Source organism: Camellia sinensis, chromosome 8 (genome assembly GCF_055761805.1).
Source record: "Camellia sinensis isolate YWXY chromosome 8, ASM5576180v1, whole genome shotgun sequence".
Taxonomy (NCBI): domain Eukaryota; kingdom Viridiplantae; phylum Streptophyta; class Magnoliopsida; order Ericales; family Theaceae; genus Camellia; species Camellia sinensis.
Window position 1 is genome coordinate 36,733,696 of NC_138968.1, and position 26,383 is coordinate 36,760,078.

General features: G+C 37.8%; 1 protein-coding gene across 1 annotated transcript in view; it reads right to left on the reverse strand.

Annotated features, from left to right (window-relative positions):
• The window catches only part of LOC114304690 (P-loop containing nucleoside triphosphate hydrolases superfamily protein), a 30,838-nt gene extending 5,038 nt beyond the window's left edge, over positions 1-25,800 (reverse strand). Inside the window, exons 1-12 of the mRNA XM_028249829.2 lie at positions 25,546-25,800; positions 25,347-25,430; positions 24,382-24,455; positions 24,245-24,278; positions 23,612-23,670; positions 22,200-22,314; positions 22,000-22,037; positions 20,905-21,002; positions 20,756-20,811; positions 14,080-14,362; positions 3,193-3,308; positions 2,242-2,298 (exon numbers count right to left, since the gene is read on the reverse strand). Coding sequence (XP_028105630.2) covers positions 2,242-2,298; positions 3,193-3,308; positions 14,080-14,362; positions 20,756-20,811; positions 20,905-21,002; positions 22,000-22,037; positions 22,200-22,314; positions 23,612-23,670; positions 24,245-24,278; positions 24,382-24,455; positions 25,347-25,430; positions 25,546-25,677 — 1,146 coding nt within the window. The 5' untranslated portion in view covers positions 25,678-25,800. The remainder of the gene's footprint in view (positions 1-2,241; positions 2,299-3,192; positions 3,309-14,079; positions 14,363-20,755; positions 20,812-20,904; positions 21,003-21,999; positions 22,038-22,199; positions 22,315-23,611; positions 23,671-24,244; positions 24,279-24,381; positions 24,456-25,346; positions 25,431-25,545) is intronic.
• Positions 25,801-26,383: the final 583 nt, after the last annotated feature.

A 26,383-nucleotide genomic window follows, 5' to 3' on the forward strand; every position in this document is an offset into this window, starting at 1 on the left:
AACGCCCAACTGGCTCTGCTCCAACGCATGTATAAGGATGCGCGAGCAGAGATAAGTGTGCTGAAAGCAGAAAATAAGGAGCTGAAGCGGAAGGCCACCGTGATGTTCCGATTTGGAGGTCCACCATATGCTGCAGTGGAGGAGCAGGGAGTAGTGATCATGCCCAGTGGAGTGGGAAACACGGAGGCAGCACCGTCAAGGGCCGCCCAGGACGGAGGCAAGAAGAAGAGACCGGCTGCAGAGTAGAGAAGAAAAAAATCCGCCAGTGGATGTGGTTGTTTTGTTTGTTTGTTTTTGTTTTTGTTTTTTTTTTTTTTTTTTTTTTTTTTTTTTTTTTTTTTTTTTGTGTGTAACAATGTGATCGGGGTTGATCCCTGAGATGAATAAAATATGGGTGTTGTGCAAACTCGAATGGTAGGTGTGGTAATGCAGAAAAATCAACAGAAAAATTGTTGCTCCTTAAGTTGCTTGGCCACATCTTTAGCAGAAGATCCAGAAACCTCAATCCAAGTTTTTTGAGAACAGTGCACAGGCTGACAGCATGAACTCTAAATAGAAGAGAGCATGAAAGGGATTGGCTGCCATGTCTGCCAAGTTTGATGGTGCAGTGACATAGTAAGCAAGACCACCAACTGGGATAGACTGGCCTGAGGAACAAACATCAATGACTGGAATATGAACAATAGGGTCACACATTAGAGGTGTGAATGGTAGGATCTGGGGTGAACTTGATCTAGATAGTGGCAACCTGACCAGTGGCTCAGGCAGCAAAGTAGGAAAATCCAGAGGGGGGAGATCAGACACATTAAGAGGTGATATTGGTGTCAACACACTAGAAGACCTTGTAGCTGGTAGTAAAGAAGAAAGTGGAGGTAAAGATAGTGATTCAGTGAATGACATAGGCAGTTGTGGAGGTTTTACTGTGTATTGAAAAATTGATGCCATAGGAGGGCACCAACAATAATAGGGAGAAAAAAAGGGATGAGCCCATTGAAGGTTCTTGAGATCCTGGGCATAAAAAGGGTGGTGTACCAGACTTGCCAAGTGATTCCAACAAATTTGGAGAGAATAAGCCCATTCCAGTAGCTTCTGGATGTTTATCCTTTCCAGAAAGATTTGAACCAGATGCATCCATGGGGCTTACTGGTGAAGAAGCAACAGACAGGTTATCAACAACTGAAAATTGGATGTCCCCACGTCTCCTCAGCTTTTCTCGGGTAACACTTTTCAAGGAAGTTGAGTTTCTGAGAAGGTAGCAGATTATGTTGCTGAAAATCTGGGAAAGAACATTGTGAAAGCACTTGAATTTGTCAGAGACGAAGAAGATCAGTTAGAAGCAGCCATACATAGCGGCTATTTGGACACTGATAAGGAATTTCTTAGTCAGGGAGTAAATGGAGGAGCATGTGCAGCAAGTGTACTGTTTAGAGATGGAAATCTATATGTAGCGAAAATACTGTTTAGAGATGGAATAGGTAGAGGTCCGGCGGGCGGCCAAGGCGAGGCTGCCGCCCGCCGGTGAAGCAAAATGAGTAGGTTGTTAACCTTGCTCTGATACCATGTTAGAAATATTGATAGAGAGAGAAAGAGAATAAATTGTATTATTGATGGATATCTTGATGTATTACAAGATTGATAAATTACAATTCCTATACAATCTATATATAGAAGAAAATGTGGTAGTAGGTGTAGTGGAGGTGATAGTGGGTTAGGTGAAGTGGAGTGTGTGGTGAAGTGGAGTGTGTAGTGGAGTAGGTGTAGTGGAGGTGATAGTGGGTTAGGTGAAGTGGAGTGTGTGGTGAAGTGGAGGTAGGTGAAGTGGAGTGTGTAGTGGAGTAGGTGAAGGTAAAGATGGGAAATTCTAACAGTTCTCATAAAAATAAACAGAACCAGCAAAAGCTGGAAAGAGTGACTAGATAGTTCAAAAAGAATTTATTGAAAGTTAATAGGCTTAAGAACTTATAAATAAGTAAATAAACCTACATTTTGAAAGTGGATTAAAGATGATTTGATGAACTCAACAAAACACAGAAAAAAGCAATCTTTGTTTTAAGTATGGCTCTTTTTTTTTCTTCTTTTTTTTCCCCCTGCCCCCACACATCATGCAGACATTTCAAAAAATACTCGAAGGAAAACAAGTGTGATAACTCTGAAGGCCAAAAACCATGAAGCATAACATCGAGCATAGTCCACATATTGACAGTTCTACAATACATATGAAAATTCAGAAATGTTGGATACCTGAATTAGACATTTGTCGCTGAATGTTCGAGTAGATATCCACTCCTCTAACAATGCCTGCACATAAGAGAAACTGATATATTTGAAAAAGTTGATGAAAGAGAGGAGAAATAACAAGGGAAGAATTGAGTCACCATCTCAAGATAACAGTGAATCTACTTTCCCTACATTACATCAAGAACACCATGAGATCTCTCAAGGATATCAAGACACAGAACCAATAGAGGAAGTATAAGAATAAATATGTTAAGAGCTTTCAAAATTCTTCCATTAAGAGAGGTGTCCACAAAAGACCTATATTAAAAATAATATAATATTGTGCTCCCTCCCTCCCTCCCTCCCTCTCTCCCTCCCTCCCCCACCTTCTTTCTCTCTCCACCCTTTGCAAGGCAACCCAAAACAATTCAGTTTCAACTGGCTCAGAACTTCAAGCAATACCCTGTCCTTCATGCAAAATGAGAAATAAATCACCTGAGACACTTTAGATCATATGTGACTACAAGCTATTAACCATAAAATACGAGTACCAAAAAAAAACAAATCTAAAGTGACTTGTCCCTCCTTAATTTTATTGGCTAAATCAATGGCTTTCGTTCCATAACACAGCAGACCATTCATTTAATCATACTGCCAATATGCCTTGAACGAGAATAGAGTACAGCAGACCATTCATTTTATTTCAAATGACAACAAGGGTTAAAATGGCATGCCAAGTCAGTGATGATGACAATTCAAATTCCCCTCTTTCCTGAAATAATCTTGTGTCTTATCCTTTCCCATCATGGTATCTGTGCTTTGATAGCAGCTCAAAAATATACTTAAAAATAAAGGAAGAAGACTCACATGGTCACACTAACCAAAATGCAAATGAATGCAACCAAGTTTTAACCTTCTTAGTTGCTTTAAAATATATCACAAACAATAACAAAGAAAAAAGGAATTTGATCTCACCTTATGGTCAAATTCAGCCATCTTTAGGACTATAGGTACAATTATTGGTTCAGGACCAGACTTTTCTTTTCTAACAGGGGGATTTGTGTCTGTGTCCGGGCCTTTAATTGTTTCACCTACATGGCCAGAAATGTTACAAACTCAATCCACCCATGTTGCACATTTCAATCATTTTTTGTCAAATATGAAAAACGAGAAAAACATAGTACAAGAAAGCCAAAAGCCAAAACAGAGAATTAAATACATTAACAGAATAGAGAGTATAGCGATCCCGGTTTTTACCCGACTCTTGTGATGTTCCGGGCTCGGATTTAATGCTTTCATATTGTTGTTTATCTCTTGTTTCCCCTTGTATCCCTTTAGGATTGGCTTTGGGGTTGTGGTTGTGCATTTGGAACAGGTTAGTTGCCCCTTTTTCCAAACCTTTTATTGCCCAGATTTTGGCTCTCCCGCTCGAGCGGGCTTCACAAATTTTGTCTCGCCGCTCGAACGGCCATTTTTGCGCTCGAGCGGGATTCGTCAACTCTCAGTATTTCTTTTGTAGGTTTGAAAATACTGAAAGTGTGCATTGGACGCTCGAGCATCTAATTTTACGCTCGAGTGAGGACCTTCGTCTGCAAATATTCTGAAAGTGCGTATTCTACGCTCGACCACCACTTTTCACGCTCGAGCGAAACTGTGTCTGACGCTCGAGTGGGGCTTTCTACGCTCAAGCAGACGGCGTGTATAACTGTCCGTGAAGATGGTGTTTGATTCACTTTTTCATTTCTTACTCTCTGTAAAACTCTCCAAAAACCTAGATCTACACTTTCTCTCTCTAAAACTCACCCTCATTCTTAAGATTTCATCTAGATGCATTGATCTTTTCACCCTAGTGCCTTTGAGAAAAAGGTGGAACTTTTCAAGATCTTCATTTTCATCCGATTGGAAGTTGGGTTCGTCATTGTTGGCGTTTCATCTTTACTTTGCTCGGTCTTCTAGCTTGAGATAGGGATCTTTTATACTTTAGTATGAGTTTTAACCTAGTTTTTTGTTATCATGTATAAATGGTGGAAATTTTGAAAGTTTTTGGGTAAACTTAGTGTTTGGTCTCAAATTGAAAGAGGGGTTTTTATATTGTGCTCCATAGATGATTATGGGGTTTTGAATATGAGGATGTCTTGTGTTAAAATGATGAATTTTAACCTTTGGGTTAATAATTGAATAAGGGAGAGATTTAACCTAAATGTGTCTTGAATATTATTTTGCATAAATAATGAAATTGATGTGAAAAATGAGAAATTGGGAAAAGGCGTGAATGAATGGTGTAGTTGGATTTGTTTAATCACTCAATCATGGAAATTTGATAAATTATCTGTTATAAAGATTGTATATCTGTTTAGAAATATCTGTATCGGGCTATCGGTGGAGGATACCTATGATTGTTGTAGAAATTGCATGAGGATTAGGCGAATTGAAACTAATCATTTAAGTTTGTCATTGAACATGATGGTATGATTAAGGCATTAAATATGCGTTATGGATAGTCATTGTATATGACGACGAATTTAAATATATTGTATATGTATAATGTTTTGGGAGAAGAAAGGGGATGTACTCTATTGTTTGGGAGGAGATAGGGGATGGACTCCATTGATAATTAAGTTGGCTGGAGTGTCCAAGGCGAAAGTCTCGAAATCTTGTGTATACATGGGTGCCGATCCCGCGGACAAAATTTTCGTAAAATGACAAGGTTGAAGTGTTTGTATGATAGTTATGTTGATAGAGAACCATTGAAATTTGGAGAATTATATATATTTGTCTTGTGACATGAAACGAAATGAATTAACTTGAAATGAGTAAATGAGAATGGATCGAGATGTGAATATCAGTATTGAATGGTCATAGGAAGGATATAAGTTGGTCATGAATATTAAACGTTTATCTGACGCTTATATCTTAGTTAAACTTCATATATTGTATTAGATTGTTTCTACTGGGCTTTGGCTCACCTTACTTGGGAAATCATTTTCAGGTACCGGTGACTTGCTTCCTCCAAGAACGTAGCTTGAAAGGACTTTGGAGCTGGAGCCTCTATTTTGTCATTTTAGTGTTCAAATGCTTATTCAAGCCAAGGGCTCTATATGTATAGAGTTTAGGACTCTCTTTTGTTGTAACAAGTGATATCTTGGAAAGATATAAGCCCTTAGGGCATTTATTTTGTTGTTATTAACCAATGTTACATGCTATAGACTTAGGATGACCATTTATGAATGTATAATGCATGTAATACCTTTTGTAATATAAACTCTGATGAACGAAAGTATATCCATTCTATTGTGCACTCTTTTCTTATGGATGAGTTAATTGTATTTTTTTTTTTTTTTTTTGTGGGGGAGGGGTGTTACAACTTTGAATCAGAGCGTATCAGGTTTGAATACTTTGGGTACGTGGGAAGTGGTTAGTAACACAATGGGTTTGTCTCGTTTGTTAAAGACTTAAAGTATAGACAATATGTGTTTATATGATAACATGATTATTGATTATATGGGTATGAGATTTAGTTCTTAAGATGTTGATTGGATCTACGGGTTTCTAAAAGTTCTATTAAAAGAGCACTTGATCACTGCTGTTTCTAATTAGAACTCTAACAACGCCACAGGACAGTCATTATCTAAGAATGAAATTCGTATGTATCTATGTGATTGTGTGTTTATGTGGAATGAGTTACTGTTGTCCACCGTATTAGGACGCGAGTGAAATAGCTTCGGCACATTTGTAAATGTACTAATTTCTTTTGTTACCTCCATTAGAATGTCAGGACGTGGACGTGGTGGTGATAGGCGTGGTAGGCGAGAGATGCCTATACGGGATAAAATTCCGGCACAGGAGGAGGGAGTTGGTCAGGCCAATGTAGCTGAGCCGGTTAGTCAACAGGCCATGGGTGCCTTAGCCCGTGAGATGGCCGGAGCATTGCGGGAATCTATGGACATTCTTAGGGCTGAGAATCAAGTCCAGACCCAAGTAGCTGAAACAGGGCCGTCTTTTCTAAAGAGGGAGTTCTTCCGGTCGAATTCGAACGAGTTTTTGGGTGATCTTAAGAAGCCACTGAAGGCCGATGAGTGGCTAGAATAGATAGTGAAGATGTTTGAGATGCTCAGCATCGAAGACGGAGGTTTGAGAGTGACCTTGGCGTCTTTCCAGCTGAAGGGAGATGCGGGTCAGTGGTGGAAGTATGCGTGAGAGCGCATTGGAGGGACTTGGGAGGCTTTTGTCGACGCCTTCCAGGACAAGTACTTGCCTGCTGCAATTAGGGAGAAGTTGAGGGATCAGTTTTCTCAGCTCAAGCAGTTGAACACATCAGTGGTTGAGTTTGAAGCCACATTTACTAGCCTGTCTAGATTTGCTCCAGAGTTGGTGGTGACTGAGGAGCTCCGTTGCTTGGAGTTTGAGAAGAAATTGAGGACCAGACTCATGTTTAGAGTGGTTGGGTCCATGATTAGGGACTATGGGCGCCTTGTGGAGGCTGTAGCCCATCTTGAGACTATCATGCATGCAGAAGAGAAGAGAATGAGGGGCTCTAGGAGGAGTCAGGATAACCAGGGAGATAGTAAGAGGCAGAGGGGCTCCAATCCCCAGCAATCCCAGGGAGCGCATTCGAGGTCTACCTTTCCAGTGCCAAGTTCGGGTTCTGGAAGAGGTAGTCAGGGAGACATCACTTGTTTCAAATGTGGTCAGTTGGGCCACAAGTCTCCAGCTTGCCCACAGAGGGGAGGAAGACAGCGAGCACTTCATCTTCGGCTTGTTCTCAGGGCTAGAGTCAGGGTAGAGGCCAGCCGCTCACTTGTTATTAGTGTGGACACGCGGGGCACTTGAAGAGATTTTACCCACAGTTGGGTGGCACACCTGATGCGTTTGGCTCGAGGCAGATACAGCGTCACCAGCCAGCACAGTCAGCACAGGCCTTGAGGACCAGTCAGGGAGCTTCTTCGACTCAGTCAATGCAACAGGCTTATGCTCCGAGGGGTGAGTAGGTAGATCAGAGGCCAACAGGGCGCGTGTATGCTGTTATCGTGCTAGATCTTGTACCTGCTCCTTCTGTAGTGAGAGGTATCTTCTTGTTTTGCAATTCAGTTGCTAGTGTGTTGATTAATACAGGTGCATCCCATTCATTTATTTCATCTGTATTTGCATCGATTTTGGAGTTGGAGTTATGAAGCACGGATACTTCAAATAGGGTGACGTATCCGTATCGTATCCGTATCAGATACCGATACTCCTTGGATACTCGCGGATACGTATCGGATACTTATTAAAAGTATCGGATACTTCTTAATTATTTTTTCATTAATTTTGGAGTATTGGATACTTAATTTTGAAGTATCGAATACTCTAAGTCATATTTACTTGTTTTATGAAATTAGAATTGTAACATTTCTTGCATAGTAATATAATATAATATAATTGCAAGTATAAATATAAGAATATTTTTCTAATACTTTGTTAAGTTCTTCGATAAGAAGAGCATAGTGATTAAATAATAGAATTTATCAAATTGATGTATCCTAATTATTTTATGCATGTCCTTATATAACTACATAGAAAGTAAGAATTAATAAGAGAATATAACAATGGTAAAATTAAATATCAATAAATAAATAAGCAAGTAAACTTGAATACAATATTTTTCACTAATGTCAAAGGAAAAAGCATAGGGACAAGTTGTGAATTGTTCTATTATTGTAATATAAATATATTAAACTTGATATTGAAATGAAATATTTGCAAGGCCTATTAAAAATTTAAAAAGTAAATAAGCTACTAACTTAAATTAATACAAAATTCTTGAATGTTAGTATTTTGCATTATAAAATTACATTGTGGTTTCTCAACGTTCTTTAGCTTATATGTAACTCACTATTAATAATTTTAAATAATATATTTTTCACAAACGTATCCTAGCCGTACCGGTATCCTATTTTTTTAGGTTTTGTCGTATCGTCGTATCCGTATCGTGTCGTATCCGTATCTCGTATCCGTATCTATGCTTCCTAGGGTTGGAGTTGGCACAGTTAGCATCTCCTATTTGTGTAGAGTCACCTATTGGTGGTGAGGTTATTCTGAAATAGGGGTGTCGGGATTGTGACATAGAGGTCGCTGGTTGTCGACTTCGATTTGCATTTGTTTTGCTTGACATGACTAATTTTGATGTTATCTTGGGTATGGACTGGTTATCGTCATACTGAGCTATTATGGATTGCTACCGTCAAAGGGTTACTATATGTACCTTGAGCGGTGATTGCTTTTATTTTTTGGAAGACCGGATGGATAGAGTCTTGTCACCGGTGTATGATCTGCGTGGGCGAAGTGAGCTTAGTCATCTTCTTGCTAACTTTCAGAGTAGTAAGTGTGATGAAATCCAAGTTGAGTTGCCAAGGGTGGTTTGTAAGTATCTAAATGTCTTTCCCGAGGATCTTACTAGTTTACCACCTTACCGAGAGATAGAGTTTTTTATTGATTTAGTGCCTGGCACGGCACCGATTTCTATGTCACCGTATCGATTCGCACCTGCTGAGTTGAGTGAGTTGAAGATTCAACTCCAAGAGCTGTTAGATAGGGGTTTTATCCGCCCTAATACATCATCTTGGGGAGCATCGGTTCTCTTTACTAAGAAGAAAGATGGAGTGTTGCGACTTTGCATAGATCATCGAAAGTTGTATCGGGTTATGATTAAGAACAAATATCCTATGCCTTGTATAGGTGATCTGTTTGATCAGTTAAAGAGGTCTTGTTGTTTCTCTAAAATAGACCTGAGATAGGATTATCATCAGTTGAGAGTAAGGGAGGAGGATATCCCAAAGACGGCATTCCGTATGCGGTATGGCCATTATAAGTTCCTAATGATGTCTTTTGGACTGACCAATGCTCCAACGGTATTTATAGATTTGATAAATCGGATTTTTCGTGAGTTCCTAGACCGTTTTGTGGTCGTCTTCGTGGACGACATCTTGATTTATTCACCTTCAGAGGAGGAACACAAGGAACATTTACGGGTAGTACTTGAGTTACTTAAAGCTCACAAGTTATATGCTAAGTTCGGGAAGTGTGAATTCTGGCAGAAAGAGGATAAGTTCTTAGGCCATGTGGTATCCGGAGAAGGATTGACTGTAGACTCATCCAAGATAGAGGCAGTGCAAGATTGGGTACAGCCTAAGAATGCCTTTAAAATCCATAGTTTCTTGGGGTTGGCCGGGTATTACCGTCGGTTCGTGAAGGATTTCTCTAGGCTAGCTGCACCTTTGACTAGGTTGACGAGAAAATGAGTCAAATTTGTGTGGGATGAGATTTGTGAGAAGTCGTTCCAGGAACTTAAAGTTAGATTTACCACTGCTCCAGTTTTAATTATTCCGGAGAGGGGTTTGGGCTATTCAGTGTATTGTGATGCCTCACGGGAAGGCTTGGGCTGTGTTTTAATGCAAGAGGTGCCTATGGCTCGCGGTAGTTGAAAACCCACGAGAGGAACTACCCTACTCACGACTTAGAGCTAGTAGCGGTGATTTTTGCCTTGAAGATTTGGAGGCACTATTTGTATGGTGAGAGATTTGAAGTGTTTTCTGATCATAAGAGTCTGAAGTATCTGTTTATTTTACATAGAAAGACTTAAATTTGAGACAGAGAAGGTGGATGGAGTTCATAGAGGATTGTGATTTTGAGTTACATTACCATCATGGGAAGGCCAATATTGTGGCCGATGCCTTGAGTAGGAAATTAATTAATAGCGTAGCTTATATCGCCATCCGAGAATGGGGAATGTTGGGTACTCTAGGGGAGTTTGATCTACACCTGAGTGAGTCCATCGAATCTGCGACTTTGTTTTCAGTAATCACACAACCTACACTTGTGAATCGAGTGTTAGAAGCGCAAAAGGGTGACCTAGAGGTAGAATCCCTCCGGAAGAAGACCTCCAGTAATAAAGTAGAAAGAGACTTGACTGTGTATCCCGACCAGAGTGTGAGATATCGTGACTGTTTTTTGTGCCAGAGTTTTGCCGAGAGAAAATACTCCGAGAGTTTCATCATTCACGCCTTGCGGTGCACCTAGGAGGCACAAAGATGTATCATGACCTGAGTCGCCAATTTTAGTGAAGGGGTATGAAAAAGGATGTAGCCGCGTTTGTATCGAAGTGCCTTACTTGTCAGCAAGTGAAGACCGAACATCAAAGGCCAGCGGGTTTGTTACAACCCTTACCTATAGTCGAGTGGAAATGGGAGCATGTCGCGATGGACTTTCTTGTGGGCCTTCCGAGGAGTCAATGGGGTTGTGATGCCATTTGGGTGGTAATTGACCGGCTAACCAAGTCTGCGCACTTCATACCTATACGCGTGAGTGATTCGGTAGACTATCTTGCCGACTTGTATATCAGAGACATAATAAGGTTGCACGGGGTCCTTGTGACGATTATTTCGAATAGAGATCAGCGTTTCACAGCTCGGTTGTGGCAGAGCTTACAGAGTGCCTTGGGTACTAGATTGACCTTTAGCACTGCATATCATCCTCAGATTGACGGACAGTCCGAGCGTACTATCCAGATTCTTGAAGATATGCTTCAAGCCTGTGTCCTTGATTTTAAGGGGTCGTGAGAGAGGCACTTATCCTTAGTAGAACTTGCTTATAACAACAGCTTCTAATCAAGTATTAGTATAGCACCATTTGAAACCTTGTATGGTCGACCTTGTAGGTCTCTAGTATGTTTGGCCGAGGTGGGTGATGTACCTTTGTTGGGCCCAAAGTTGGTGCGGGAAACGACGGAGAAAATTGCACTTACCTACAAGAGATTGGTTATAGCCCAAAGTTGCCAAAAGTGTTATGCCAGCCGTAAGAGGAGGCCTTTGTCTTTTGAAATGGGTGATCATGTCTTCTTGAAAATATCACCTAGGCGAGGTTTGATGAGATTTAGGAAGAGTGGGAAGTTATTCCTTCGGTTTATAGATCCTTTTGAGATCCTTGAGCGGATTAGGGAGGTTGCCTATCGTTTGGCGTTGCTGCCACAACTTTTTGGAGTGCATAACATGTTTCATATTAGTATGCTTTGGAGGTATGAGTCGGATCCATCACATGTATCGGATTGGACCGACTTAGAAGTAGATAAGAATGCCTCCTATGAGGAGAGACCGGTGAGTGTCTTGGGTAGACGGAACCAAGTCTTGCGAGGCAAGACAATTCCCTTGTTCAAAGTATTGTGGAAACATCACGGGGTTGAGGAAACAACTTGGGAGCGTGAATTGGAAGTCCGAGAGAAATATCCGAACTTATTTGTTGATGTTTGAGCATATGTTAAGATTCTAATTTCGTTCATGAAATGTTAACACATTGCATATGTGTTAAAGTATGAAAACATTGTATATGTTGAATATGTTTTGGAAACACAAGTTAATATGAACATTATATATGTTATGGATAAGTTGGGAACTTGGATTCAAATGAGCATTACATATATCTTGAAAATATGGAATATTATGTGTTGTACCATTTTTGGAAACATTGTATATGCTGTATACATTTTGGGAACTTGAGTTGATTATAAACATTGTAAATGTTTTGGGAATACATGAATTGTAATTCACTATTGAAACTTGTGCATCGAGTTAATGATAATGAATGACCGGTAAATGGGTCATGATGTTGAGTATTGATTTGTAATCATTTTGGAAGTTGGCTAAACTTGATTTTGAAACTTCAATTGTAAATTTCGCGGATGAAATTCTTTAAGGGGGAGAGGTTATAGCAATCCCGGTTTTTACCCAACTCTTGTGATGTTCCGGGCTCAGATTTAATACTTTCATATTGTTGTTTACCTCTTGTTTCCCTTGTATCCCTTTAGGATTGGCTTTCGGGTTGTGATTGTGCGTTTGGAACAGGTTGATTGCCCCTTTTTCCAAACCTTTTATTGTCCAGATTTTGGCTCTCCTGCTCGAGCAGGCATCACAAATTTTGCCCATCCGCTTGAGCAACCATTCTTGCGCTTGAGTGGGATTCATCAACTTTTAGTATTTCTTTTGCAGGTCTGAAAATACTGAAGGTGTGCATTGGATGCTCGAGCGAGAACCTTCATCTGCAAATATTCTAGAAGTGCGTATTCTACGCTCGAGCGCCACTTTTCACGTTCGAGTGAAACTTTGTGTCTGACGCTCGAGCGGACTGCATGTATAACAATCCATGAAGATGGTGTTTTGATTCACTTTTTCATTTCTTTCTCTCTCTAAAATTGTCCAAAAACCTAGATCTACACTTTCTCTCTCTAAAACTTACATTCTCTCTTAAGATTTCATCTAGATCTATTGATCTTTTCACCCTAGTGCCTTTGAGAAAAAAGTGGAGCTTTTCAAGATCTTCATTTTCATCTGATTGGAAGTTGGGTTCGTCATTGTTGGGGTTTCATCTTTACTTTGCTCGGTCTTCTAGCTTGAGGTAGAGATATTCTATACTTTAGTATGAGTTTTAACCTAGTTATTTGTTGTCATGTATAAATGGTGGAAATTTGGGGAGTTTTTGGGTAAACTTAGGGTTTGATCTCAAATTGAAAGAGGGGTTTCTATGTTGTGCTCCATAGATGATTATGGGGTTTTGACTATGAGGATATCTTGTGTTAAAATAGTGAATTTTAGCCTTTGGGTTAATAATTGAATAAGGGAGAGATTTACCCTAAATGTGTCTTGAATATTATTTTGCATAAATAATGAAATTGATGTGAAAAATGTGAAATTGGGAAAAGGTGTGAATGAATGGTGTAGTTGGATTTGTTTAATTACTCAATCATGGAAATTTGATAAATTATCTATTATAAAGATTGTATATCTATTTAGAAATATCTATATTGGGCTATCGGTAGAGGATAGCTATGATTGTTATAGAAATTGCATGAGGATTAGGCTAATTGAAACTAATCATTTAAGTTTGTCATTGAACATGATGGTATAATTAAGGTATTGAATATGTGTTATGGATAGTCATTGTATATGACGACGAATTTAAATACATTGTCTATGTATAATGTTTTGGGAGAAGAAATAGGACGTACTCTATTATTTGGGAGGAGATAGGGGATGGACTCTATTGATAATTAAGTTGGTCGGAGTGTCCAGGGTGAAAGTTCCGAAATTTTGTGTATACATGGGTGCGAATCCCGCAGACAAAATTTTCGTAAAATGGCAAGGTTGAAGTGTTTTTATGATAATTATGTTGATAGAGAACTATTGAGTTACAGTCTTAGTTGGATCATTTGGAGAATTATGTATATTTGTCTTGTGACATGAAACGAAATGAATTAACCTGAAATGAATAAATAAGAATGGATCGAGATGTGAATATCAATATTGAATGGTCATGAGAAGGATGTAAGTTGGTCATGAATATAGAACGTTTATCTGACGCTTATATCTTAGTTAAACTTCATACATTGTATTAGATTGTTTCTATTGAGTTTTGGCTCACCCTACTTGGAAAACCATTTTCAGGTACCGGTGACATACTTCCTCCAAGAACTTAGCTTAAAAGGACTTAGGAGCTAGAGGCTCTATTTTGTCATTTTTGTGTTTCAATGCTTATTCAAGCCAAGGACTCTACATGTATAGAGCTTAAGACTCTCTTTTGTTGTAACCAAGTGATATCTTGGAAAGATATAAGCCCTTAGGGCATGGGCATTTATTTTGTTGTTATTAACTAATGTTACATGCTATAGATTCATGATAACCAGTTATGAATGTATAATGCATGTAATACCTTTTGTAATTTAACTCTGATGAATGAAAGTATATCCATTCGATTATGCACTCTTTTCTTATGGATGGGTTAATGGTATTTTTTTTTTTTTTTTTTTTGGGGGGGCCGTGATAGAGAGGGAAAGTATACCTTTATCATCAGAAACACTTTCAGCAATGTTAATTGATTCTAGACAATCAGAAACCTTATTCAACAGGTCAGCATTAGTCTCCTCCATTGACCTTGCATCCTGAGGAGAGCGGTTTGTGTTCTCACTATGACTATCACAAAGAATGGAGGAATTACTTTCCATTTGTGTCACATTTTTATCGTCTGATGTCACAGAATTTGGTTCTTCAGCTTTTGCGGGCATGTCAGTTGGTAATTTATTCTCATCATCCATGAGGTAAATACTTGGATCCAAATGTGAACCCTGCCATTTTCATAAACAAACAATGTGGATCAGCAAAATCATGAATTGAAACTGCTGTAAATTTGTGTTAATGCATATAATAAGATAGTGGCATATAATAGTGGTGTTGGTGGTAGATAGTGGCATGTATAGAATATGATAGTGGTGTTGGTGGTAGATAGTGGCATGTATATAATATGATAGTGGTAATATATAATATGTAAGTGGCATATAATGGATTATAATGATGTTTGTAATATCTCCTACATAAGGAGTGTCATTTGGTCTTGTAAAATAAGAAGTTTTGAATATAACAGAAATATATTCCTTCTTCCTCATATTTTCGGAGTTCTTCTTCCTCATATTTTCTAAGTTGGTATCAGAGCTACAAAAAACACAGCAGCCCTAAAACCGTCATAGCCATGTCGGACGTCACGTCCGAAACCACTTCAACCCCTGCCGCTGCCATTCCGGTGAAAACGTCCAACTCTCACTCTGTCCAAATCACCACCATCCGCCTAAATGGTGATAATTTTCTCCGCTGGTCACAATCTGTCCGGATGTATATCCGTGGGCAAGGAAAGATCGGTTACATCACTGGTGACAAGAAGGCTCCTGCTGTTAATGATCCGCTGTTCGACAGTTGGGACGCTGAAAACTCCATGGTTATGTCATGGTTGGTCAATTCCATGGAGGAGGATATAAGCTCTAATTACATGTGCTATCCTACTGCACAAGAATTGTGGGATAATGTTAGTCAGATGTATTCTGACCTAGGAAATCAATCTCAAGTTTTCGAATTAACTTTGAAGTTGGGAGAGATTCGTCAAGGAGATGATTCCGTCACCAAATATTTCAATTCGTTGAAAAGGTTGTGGCAGGATCTTGACATCTTCAACACATACGAATGGAAATCGGTTGACGACTGCAACCACCACAAGAAAACTGTGGAAGACAGCCGTATTTACAAGTTTCTTGCCGGCCTCAACATTGAGTTCGATGAAGTGCGAGGAAGAATTATTGGCAGACCTCCTCTCCCATCCATTGGCGAAGTATTTGCCGAAGTCAGAAGGGAAGAGAGCCGAAGGAGCGTCATGCTTAAGAAAAAAGGTACTGGTGAATCAATTGAAATTTCTGCTTTAATTAGCGATGCTGCGGCCAACAAGGCTGCAAATTACCAGCGCAGGTTTGATGATAAGCCACGGGTCTGGTGTGATTTTTGCAACAAGCCTCGCCATACACGCGAAACGTGTTGGAAGATCCATGGCAAACCCGTCAACTGGAAAAGCGGCAAACAAGGAGAGAAGAATCGTGGCTTTCCTACCGCTAATGAAGCCGATTCAGGTCCCTTCAACAAAGAGCAGATTGATCAACTCTTAAAGCTGATAAAATCCAACTCCTCATCCGGTACTCCTAGTGTTTTGTTGGCACAAACAGGTAGAAATCCTAAAGCCTTCTCTTGCCTAAACTTCTCTCCGTGGATCATAGATTCCGGTGCCTCCGATCACATGACTAGTTTTTCCCATTTATTTAGTACCTATTTCCCTTGTTCTGGTCATGACAAAATCAGAATAGCCGATGGTAGTTTTTCACCTATTGCAGGAAAAGGATTTATTAAACTAACTGAGAAAATTAATCTCAATGCTGTTCTTCACGTCCCCAACTTAGCCTGTAACCTTTTGTCTGTCAGTAAACTATCTAAGGATTCTAATTGTCGTGTTACATTTTTTGAATCCCATTGTGAATTTCAGGACCAGAACTCGGGGATGATGATTGGGCGTGCTAGGATGCTTGAAGGTCTTTACTACTTTGATGAAGTACCTGTTAGTAATAAAAAAGCTCAGAGCTTTAATAGTACTAGTTCAATCTCTGTTCGAGAAAAAATAATGCTATGGCACTATAGGCTAGGACATCCTAGTTTTCTTTATCTGAAACATTTATTTCCAGAATTATTTAAAGGGATTGATTATTCTTCTTTTCATTGTGAAAGTTGCATTTTTGCAAAATTTCATCGCTCTACTTATTTGCCAAAACCTTACCAGGCTTCCAAACCTTTTTATTTGATTCATAGTGATGTTTGGGGCCCTTCTAAAATCACTACTCTTTCTGGTAAAAGATGGTTTGTTACATTTATTGATGACCATACCCGCTTATGTTGGATTTATTTGATGAATAAAAAATCTGACGTGAAAAATTTATTCACAAATTTTTACAATATGATTGAAAACCAATTTCAAACCAAAATTGGTATTTTACATTCTGATAATGGAACAGAATATTTCAATGAGCAGTTGGGTGAGTTTTTGGAAAAAAAGGGAATTTTTCATCAATCTACATGTCGGGATACCCCTCAACAAAATGGCATTGCAGAACGAAAAAATAAACATCTACTTGAAGTAGCACGTGCTATAATGTTTTACATGCATGTTCCTAAATATTTATGGGGTGAAGCAATTTTAACAGCCTCTTATTTGATAAACAGGATGCCTACAAAGGTGTTAACATACAAAACACCTTTCGATTGTCTCAAAACTTTTTTTCCTGACACGAGGTTGTTTTCTGATTTACCCGCCAAAGTTTTTGGATGTACTGCCTATGTTCATGTTCCTAGTCAATTTCGTTCAAAACTTGACCCCCGTGCTATAAAATGTGTTTTTTTGGGTTATTCCTCAAACAAAAAGGGGTATAAGTGTTTCGATCCTCAAACCAAGAAATTTCATGTGAGTATGAATGTGTCATTTGTGGAAACAAAATCCTATTTCCCCAACACTTCTCTTCAGGGGGAGACCAGTGGAGTAGAAGACCGTTTTTGGGATATTTCTATCCCGCTCCCCAATGTCATTTATCCTACACAAAAACCACATCTGTCTGATAATGATCACTTAGGAGAACCAAGTTCTATGGTGCCTAGTCAAGAAGATTCTTGTTTAGGGGGAGAAGTACTACAAAATGATCTAAATCCTGAGCTTCAGGTTTATACTAGGAAGCGATTTCATCTGAGGAATAATGACCCGAATGTCCATCCTAATGACCCGAATGTCCACCCGAGTTCTGGCATCGAAATTTTAGGTAATCCTATTCCTTCTATTTCCGACCTTGATGTTCCTATAGCAATAAGGAAAGGTGTCCGAAATTGCATTAAACATCCTATTGCAAATTACCTCTCCTATCAAAGACTGTCTAAAAACCATAGAGCTTTCACATCTAGGATTTCACACTTGTTTGTTCCAAGGAATATACAGGAAGCATTGGATGATCCGAATTGGAAATTAGCAGTCATGGAGGAGATGAATGGTTTAAGGAGAAGTGGTACTTGGGAGATAGTTGATCTACCTAGAGACAAGAAAACAGTTGGGTGTAAATGGGTGTTTACGATAAAATGTAACGCAGATGGAAGCGTTGAGAGATACAAGGCGAGACTGGTGGCTAAAGGCTTCACTCAAACTTATGGGATCGACTATCAGGAGACGTTTGCTCCTGTTGCTAAAATAAATTCCATCAGAGTACTGTTATCTCTTGCAGTAAATTCAGATTGGCCTCTACATCAACTTGACATTAAAAATGCATTTCTCAATGGTGATCTTGAAGAGGAGGTGTTCATGAGCCTACCGCCGGGATTTGAGCAGAGACTTGGAAGCGACAGAGTATGCAGATTGAACAAGTCATTATACGGACTCAAACAATCACCAAGAGCGTGGTTTGAACGCTTTGGGAAGGCAGTTATCAGTTGTGGCTTCTCGCAGAGTCAAGCAGATCACACAATATTTTATAAACATTCAAAAAACAGTAAAATTGCAATTTTGATTGTTTATGTTGATGACATCATTTTAACTGGTAATGATGAAGCAGAGTTAGCAGCCCTCAAAGAGAAACTCGCAAAAGAATTTCACATTAAGGATCTGGGAGCCCTCAAGTATTTCCTCGGAATGGAATTTGCAAGATCCAAGGAAGGTATATTCGTTAATCAGAGAAAATATGTTCTTGATCTCCTTGGAGAAACAGGTATGCTTGGTTGTAAGATGGTGGAGACTCCGATCGAGCCTAACTTGAAGTTACAAGCTGCTAAGGCTGAAGAAGTCAAAGAGAGGGAACAATATCAGCGACTTGTCGGGAAATTGATTTACTTGTCTCATACGCGGCCTGATATTGCCTTTGCAGTCAGCATGGTAAGTCAGTTCATGCACTCACCAGGGGCAGAGCACTTTGAGGCCGTTTATAAGATCTTAAGATATTTGAAAGGAACTCCAGGGAGAGGCTTACTGTTCAAGAAACATGGACATCTTCAAGTTGAAGTATACACAGATGCAGACTGGGCAGGAAGTGTTACAGACAGGAGATCAACATCCGGATACTGCTCCTTTGTAGGTGGGAACCTAGTTACATGGCGGAGTAAAAAACAGAATGTGGTAGCTAGAAGTAGTGCAGAAGCAGAGTTCAGAGCTGTTGCCCATGGAATCTGTGAAGTAATGTGGATTAAAAGAATTCTTGAAGAATTAAAGCTTTCTCACCCGACACCTATGAAGGTCTATTGTGACAACAAAGCAGCTATATCTATAGCTCATAATCCAGTTCTACATGATCGCACAAAACCTATAGAAGTGGATAAACATTTCATCAAGGAGAAAATCAATGCTGGCATAATCTGTATGACCTACCTTCCAACAGGTGAACAATTAGCTGATGTGCTTACGAAGGGACTACGGAAGAAGCAATTTGATAAGCTGACTAGCAAGCTGGCTATGGAAGATATCTTCAAACCAGCTTGAGGGGGAGTGCTGGAAATTTGTGTTAATGCATATAATAAGATAGTGGCATATGATAGTGGTGTTGGTGGTAGATAGTGGCATGTATAGAATATGATAGTGGTGTTGGTGGTAGATAGTGGCATGTATATAATGTGATAGTGGTAATATATAATATGTAAGTGGCATATAATGGGTTATAATGATGTTTGTAATATCTCCTACATAAGGAGTGTCATTTGGTCTTGTAAAATAAGAAGTTTTGAATATAACAGAAATATATTCCTTCTTCCTCATATTTTCGGAGTTCTTCTTCCTCAACAGAAATGTCAATTATAAATTTATTTAAGACAAATAATTAAAATAAATAAATAAATAAAAAAAACCTTTTTGTTATCATTTGCAGCACTGAAAACTAAATGATGGTGGCTCTTATGAATCATACAAAAATTTACTCTTCCCGATGTGTTTGTAGCATTCGGTTCTTTGGCCTTTTTTTTCTTTTGCATCTTCATTTGTTTTTTGGTTGGTTTTGAAGAAAACCATCTAGTTCCTTCTCATAATTTCCTTGTTTCTGTTCAAATTTGTTTCTTTATATGAAGTATGAACAATAACATGGTATGTATCTTTTTCTGAAATCTGCTTCTATCTATTGTAGGAGGAAAGACATTGGCCCGACCGCCTGTGAAAGCACCCCAGGCCAGTCCAATGCTATATATAGGGCTTGGGATCACAAGTAGACCAATAGGGCCAGGCTTGGAAAGAGTATTTGAAGCCTGGTCCAAAATTTATATATACAATATATTTATATAGGTATACATTATATATGGGCAGGCTTGGGCCTTCTAACTTTTTTTCTTGGGAATTTAATATGAGGCCCATTATTGGGTCAGTCCAGGCTCAGACTGTTACACCTTTCAATATTATGTAGTATAGGCCCGGCCTATGTCCACCCTACATTGTAGTGTGTTTTTATACGATCCATAAGAAATTTGCCTATTACACACACAAACACATACATACAGTCTTATATATCTTTTTAATTCTGGAAGGGGAAAACAAGTGACTGTGACATGCCAACAATATTCCCTGTCCCATTTTTTCGACCACTATTCCATTTTGGATATCCAAATTCCAAAATAGTTGTCCACTTTGAAAGCTCAAAGAACTTAATCTTATGACTTTACAATATTATCCTTTTTAAATGAGTGAGAACATAAAATAATAGTTTTGACAATTTAGACTATATTAGTTGGGTGTGAACTCACATTCAATGCTTGTCCCCTTAAAATGTCGAATTTGTCATGGACAAAAAGAATGGTATAGAGGGGGCACTAACTTCTCAAGTCTTAGATGGAAAGCGGCTTTAAGTTCCATACAACTCATTTCAATCTGTCAAATGTGGTCAAATTCCCATGTCTAATATTCCATCCATGACAATTGCTTATATAATCATATGCACAGACTCTATTTCCCTTAAAAAAATTTACCAGTCTTTGGTTTATGGATGTCTTAAGATTATTCAGTTTGTACAATCTCGGCAAATAAGTTGATGAAGAATTGATTATATTTAAATAGATAAGTAAAAAAAAAAAAAGAAAAAAAAAAAAAGAAACTGTAAATCAGTGGACAAGTAAAATCTACAACGTAGTTTGCCAAGGGTCAACCGTACCTCAATAATAATGGGTTTGCCATCTTTCATTGCTTTCTTCAGATCACCAGCCAAACCTAGAAGGAAATGAAAATTACATGCATAAAATATTTCTTAAAATCTCTGAATTAGCTGCAAATGTCCTCATTATGTATGTGTAGCTACATTACCTTTTCGAACTATTCTGCATTCTCTACAAAATTCAGTAATTAGTTCCTCAGGGGAGTTGAAATCTCGTGCCCATACAGGGGAAGATGCCAATGGTGCACTAAATATGAGATAAAAGGAGCATAAGCATGCTAGTGTGGTGCATTGAAATATAAAAAGCATTGGAAATTTTATTGTAGGAACCATAATTTAAAGCTATGAATATTTGTCATGAAAACAAAACTGGCTTGAAATAAAACAAATAGAAATATTTATCCACTCTATTTCTTTCAATGACATAAAAAAAAAAAAAATAAATAAAGAAGAAGTTCCAACTTATTAGTTCATTCATACTGAAAGGAACCTAATATCAACCCACATACCCATATAAAAAATAAAAGCAGAAACAATACTAAAAGATCAAAGAGTAGCTAAGTCCATAAGAGTAACCGTTTTTTCCTACTCCTATCAACAAAACCTCATATAAGATTTATAATTTTTCTACATATCAAATAATTAGTTTTGTGTGATGTGATGCAATAAATTCTCAAGACATGTATATGCCTGGAAACTGGAATCCATAAAAAAACACATATATACCTGCATTAACTTTGGCTATATAGTGGATGCCACCCTTCTTCAAACAGAAGATCCATGAATCACAAATAACCCCATACAGATTTTGACACAATTTATTTTAAGATGTTCAAGTTTCATAAAAATATGGAAAGAATCAAAGAAATGTGAGTCAATGATTCTTCTGCCATGGTTTTCCAACCAAACACCACACTAGCACAGTCAATTTATGCAAATATGCAACCAGAAATTTGAGAAAACCTAATCTCCTCACACTGAAGTCCATGTAATTTGGCAATTATCTCCCTTTTTATGGTTTTACTATTGCACCTTTTTAATGATTACATTTTTGCTTGAAATAAAATACCATCAACAAAAAGAACAATCATGAAATGCATTTCTAGACTTGCCGAAATGCAGAGAATATGCACTGCTTCTATTCACACCTGGAAAGCTACACTTTCATGCACAATAAACTTCTTATAGATTTTACGGCGTACAAATCAGATAAATAAGTAAAAGAGGCCAAGTCAGTATCATACTCTGTTGCTGTGCGTAGCAATTCATAGACCATATCTGTCTGCAACATTAACAAACAAAAATGTCTAGTACATTAGTAGACAATTCCAATAGTTAATATCATGTTTGTGCAAGTGAGCGTGCATGCTCATGAGTGTACATGAGTGTGTGAAAAAGCAGTGGGTACGGATATCCTTACAGAAGTATGTTAAGACAGATTCACCTGCAAGACATTTGGCAAGTTCAGCCTTTGTGCAAGTTGGGTAGCAATTGTGGACTTCCCAACACATGCAGTACCACATACAAGGATGACCAATGGTACTCTTTGATGGTGAAATCTAAAAAGAAGGTAATGAGGAGTAGCAACATTAGATCACTATGCATAATTTATTTCTACATTTCCCAGCATGCACTGAGTTACCAAAAAGTTATGACAGCTAAAGAGAGAAAAAAAGCATCATAGACTTCTATTTCTTACATATATATATAAACTGAAAATCCTACCATGGGATTTACTTCCAAACAAGAAGTACTGAGCCATATCTAAAATTGTCGCTAAATCACAAACAATAAATAATTCTTCTTTTCAATATTATTTTTGTTTAGAATATGTATAGGGAAAATTGCAAATCCAAATATGGACTTTGTTTTAGGATTACTGGTGTAATACGTACGTAACATCCGTGCTAATCCATCAGCACTTTCTCTGTTTGGCTTTTGCTAAAATTGGAATTCCATGGATGTCTGTGTTGTCTAAGTGAGATATTGCAGTCCAGTCTCGCTCTATTACCATGCCTCCAGCAATACAAAATCCATCCCAAAAAATGGCAAATTCGTTAGAATTTTGCTATATTCTTTCTCAGTCAATATCTTCTCAGACCTTACAAAGATGGAGACAAGTCGAATGAGAAGTCTTAATCTTCGGGGAAATGTTGAAGTACAACCATGGGCACACCACTAAATTTGGTAACAATATGCCATGCTAGCTCATGCTAGATCTGGTTCAACTCAACCTTGGGCATAGATTTATGGGCCCATACCCAGTGCCAAGCGTTAATCACAACATGTCCATATGAAATAAGTTATCAACAACATTGTAACATGAACTTTCATTTCACTTTTAGTTATTATATCACTTGTATTTCCACAGCCAAGGCTCAGCGCCAGCGTCACAAGCCTATACAGAAACCTCAAGCCCTTTTACAGGTTGGGCCCAAAGTCACCTCTAATCCTATTCTACATGGGGCCCCACCTTGAGCTTAAAATTCACATTTTTCATTCCTCAAAAATTTAGTGTATAATAACACGGATCCTTGAATCTCTCTCTCTCACACACAAACACAAACTCAATCCGTAAAGCAATTCACAAGAAGAGTGACTGTTCAAATTCAACTGAGTGCACCAACTCCCATTAAACAAAGAATAGGAAACCAAAAACATAGAAAAATAAAAAAAAAGAAATATATGCATAAACATTAAAATATATATGTAGTACATATAGTTCAACAATTCTGTCAGCAAAGAGAGCATTAAATTTTAGTGGAAAGCAAAGTAAGGCATGGAACACTACTGAGTAGCCATTAATTCCAAATGGACATCCAAGGTAAGATGACACCTACTAGAAAACTTACTGACCTTGTCATCATCTTATAACGGTTTATATACTCTTCACCATAACCTCGCCGCTCCATGAGCTGAAAAAAAAAAGGTTTGAGAATAAGGCTTCATTCAATTATATTTGATATCTATATAAATTCAGAAAAAATGCTCTAACAGCATTAGAATGGTCGTTTAATTGCAATCATACAAACTAGCATGTATATAATAATGTGCATAAAGACATGCCAATTCAACTTTCTTTTGTTTGAGAAATCTCTGCCCAAATCTCATCCCCTTAACCTTGGATGTGTTAGTGGAGGTGATGCAGGCAGGTTTTGAATGCAAGAAACTGTATATGATGGGAAGTGTACTAATATTGATGACTGTATGTAGCAATTATGCATTTGACACCAATACAACATGTCTATAGATTGCATGCAACACTGGAAGTACCTTGTTAGATTTGTCACTCTTAAGTCATGTACAATTTAAACGTTGCATGACATTAACGTACTCATTAGCTAAATGTTAGCCAACTCATATGCATTCCCACCATCTATTTTTGGATTCCAAAAAAGTTGAGAATCAAAAGCGACACCAGAATTGAATAACAAAAAAAAATACATAAACATGATTTGGGAGAGAAAAAGCACTAGGGTAGTGAGATACCTTAAACAAATTTGCTTCCAGATCGGATTGAGAGCTGCAAAACATTCAATTAATGCATTTACTACCTAGGAGAACAGGGAAAAAGAGATAAAAAGAAACATAAATAGCAAAAGAAAGGATGAGAAATGATGCCTTACACATCCAAAAGGCTATTGTCTATGAGCAGCTTTTTGAGTTCAAGGGCAATTTTAATGGCCACATGATTGGGAATCTGGAACCAAAAAATCATGATTCATAACTCCAAAGTATTGTCAACAAGGATTGATGATGAAGATGGAATCTTAGAATTCCAAATACAAACTAAAATCAACAAAGAAATACATTTATAGATGTTAAAAGAAACGTCAAAACATCAATGGGCTACAAAACAACATGGCAATTTAATTGGTCTACCACCCACATTCAACAGGACTCCAGGTGGACAAGTACAATGCCAAATCTTCCTCACCTCAATTGTTGTCACCCTCTTTATTCACTTTCCACACCGAAACACGAAAATGGGTCTATGCCCTTAATATAATAGAGTGGATGTAATATTCATGAGCAACAACTCTATATTATATAATAAACATTAATTAGTTACTTGCAAGTATTTTAATATCAAGATGAGGTGGTACATAGTAGCAAACTATGTTCCTTCCACCAAAATTTTCTACCTTCCTAATAACAACACTATCATATATAGCTTGTACATCATAAAGTTAAATTAACAACCAATACATATGCGCACAGAACAAACATGTATACTCCAGCCACAATCCCGACAAAGAAAGAGAACTTCAGGTGCAACCATAGAATGATAGAAGCAAATATACATACATATATCGATTTGGGAACATAATTTGGTTGTCTCACAGCAATTTGCAAAGAATTCAATGTATTGGGGGAGTTTAAAGTTAAATGGTTCAATGGAGACCCAGAAAGGGTCTGGCTTTTTAAATTTTTTAAGTCCAAACTTGGTCTTGCTTAATATGATAGTATACAATAAACAAACAGAGCATCTCAAGTAAGATTAAAATTTTAATATGACAAAGACCCAGAATTATCTAACTTGAAGAAAATGAACAAGAAATGATTGGATCATAGAGAGGGTGTTGTAGACCTTAGTGACAGTTAACATTCTGCTGAGCAAGAATCTAGAGAGGACATAGTAGTGATCGGCATTGTCACCCAACCAAACCTTCACCTGAAACAAAAACAACAAAAACAAAAACCCAGCATGAGATTCATGAAAATCGAAAGACCCAATTGTAATTTAGGGTTTGGGTTGAAGAAATCGTTTGATTGAAGAAAGAGAGAACCTTGACGAAATCGTATTTGGAGGAAGCATTACGGGTGGAGAATTTGATAGCAGGGGTAGGGAAGTCATCTTCATGTTGTTGGGTATTACGGCTCTGATTGTCGTCTATTACCACTCCCTTCTCCTTCTTCATCTTCTTCTTCTCTGTATCTGTCTGTGTGTAGAGCTATTGCGTGGAACCAAAAATGTCATTAGGGGGGTGTTTGTTCGTTTTTTTTTTTTTTTTTGTCAAATAGGTAGGAGAATAATTACGATCATTATAAATATTTACATAATGGGTAATGTTGGAGATATGAAATTTTTGGAAAAATTACAAACATCTCCTTTAGATTTGGTAAAAATATAGATTTCTCCTTGAGGTTTGAAGAATTACAAATTATCCCTGATGGTCAAATTTTCATGACAAATTAGGAAAAATTAGGAGAGAATCTGTATGAAAATAAAAACCTGAAGGAACAATTTGTTATGAAAATATAAACCTCAAGAGATTGAATGTAATTTCTCAAATCTCAAGAAAAATCTATATTTTTATCAAATCTCGAGGGGGTGTTTGTAATTTGTCCTAAATTTTTTTTATTAAATAAATGATTAAATGTCTTATATGATGTGGGATTTGTATTTTTATAAATCTTATATTTATGTGAGATATTTGATCATTTATATTTTAAAATTTTTATCAAATATTTTATTAAGTGTCTCACATAAATGTGCATCTTATATTTATGTGGGACTCACCCACCTTTAATAAAAATTTTGATATTACAACCATTATTCTAATTGAATGGATCATTATCAAGTAATAACTAGCAAGTCTAACCATTAATAACCAAAAGCCACCA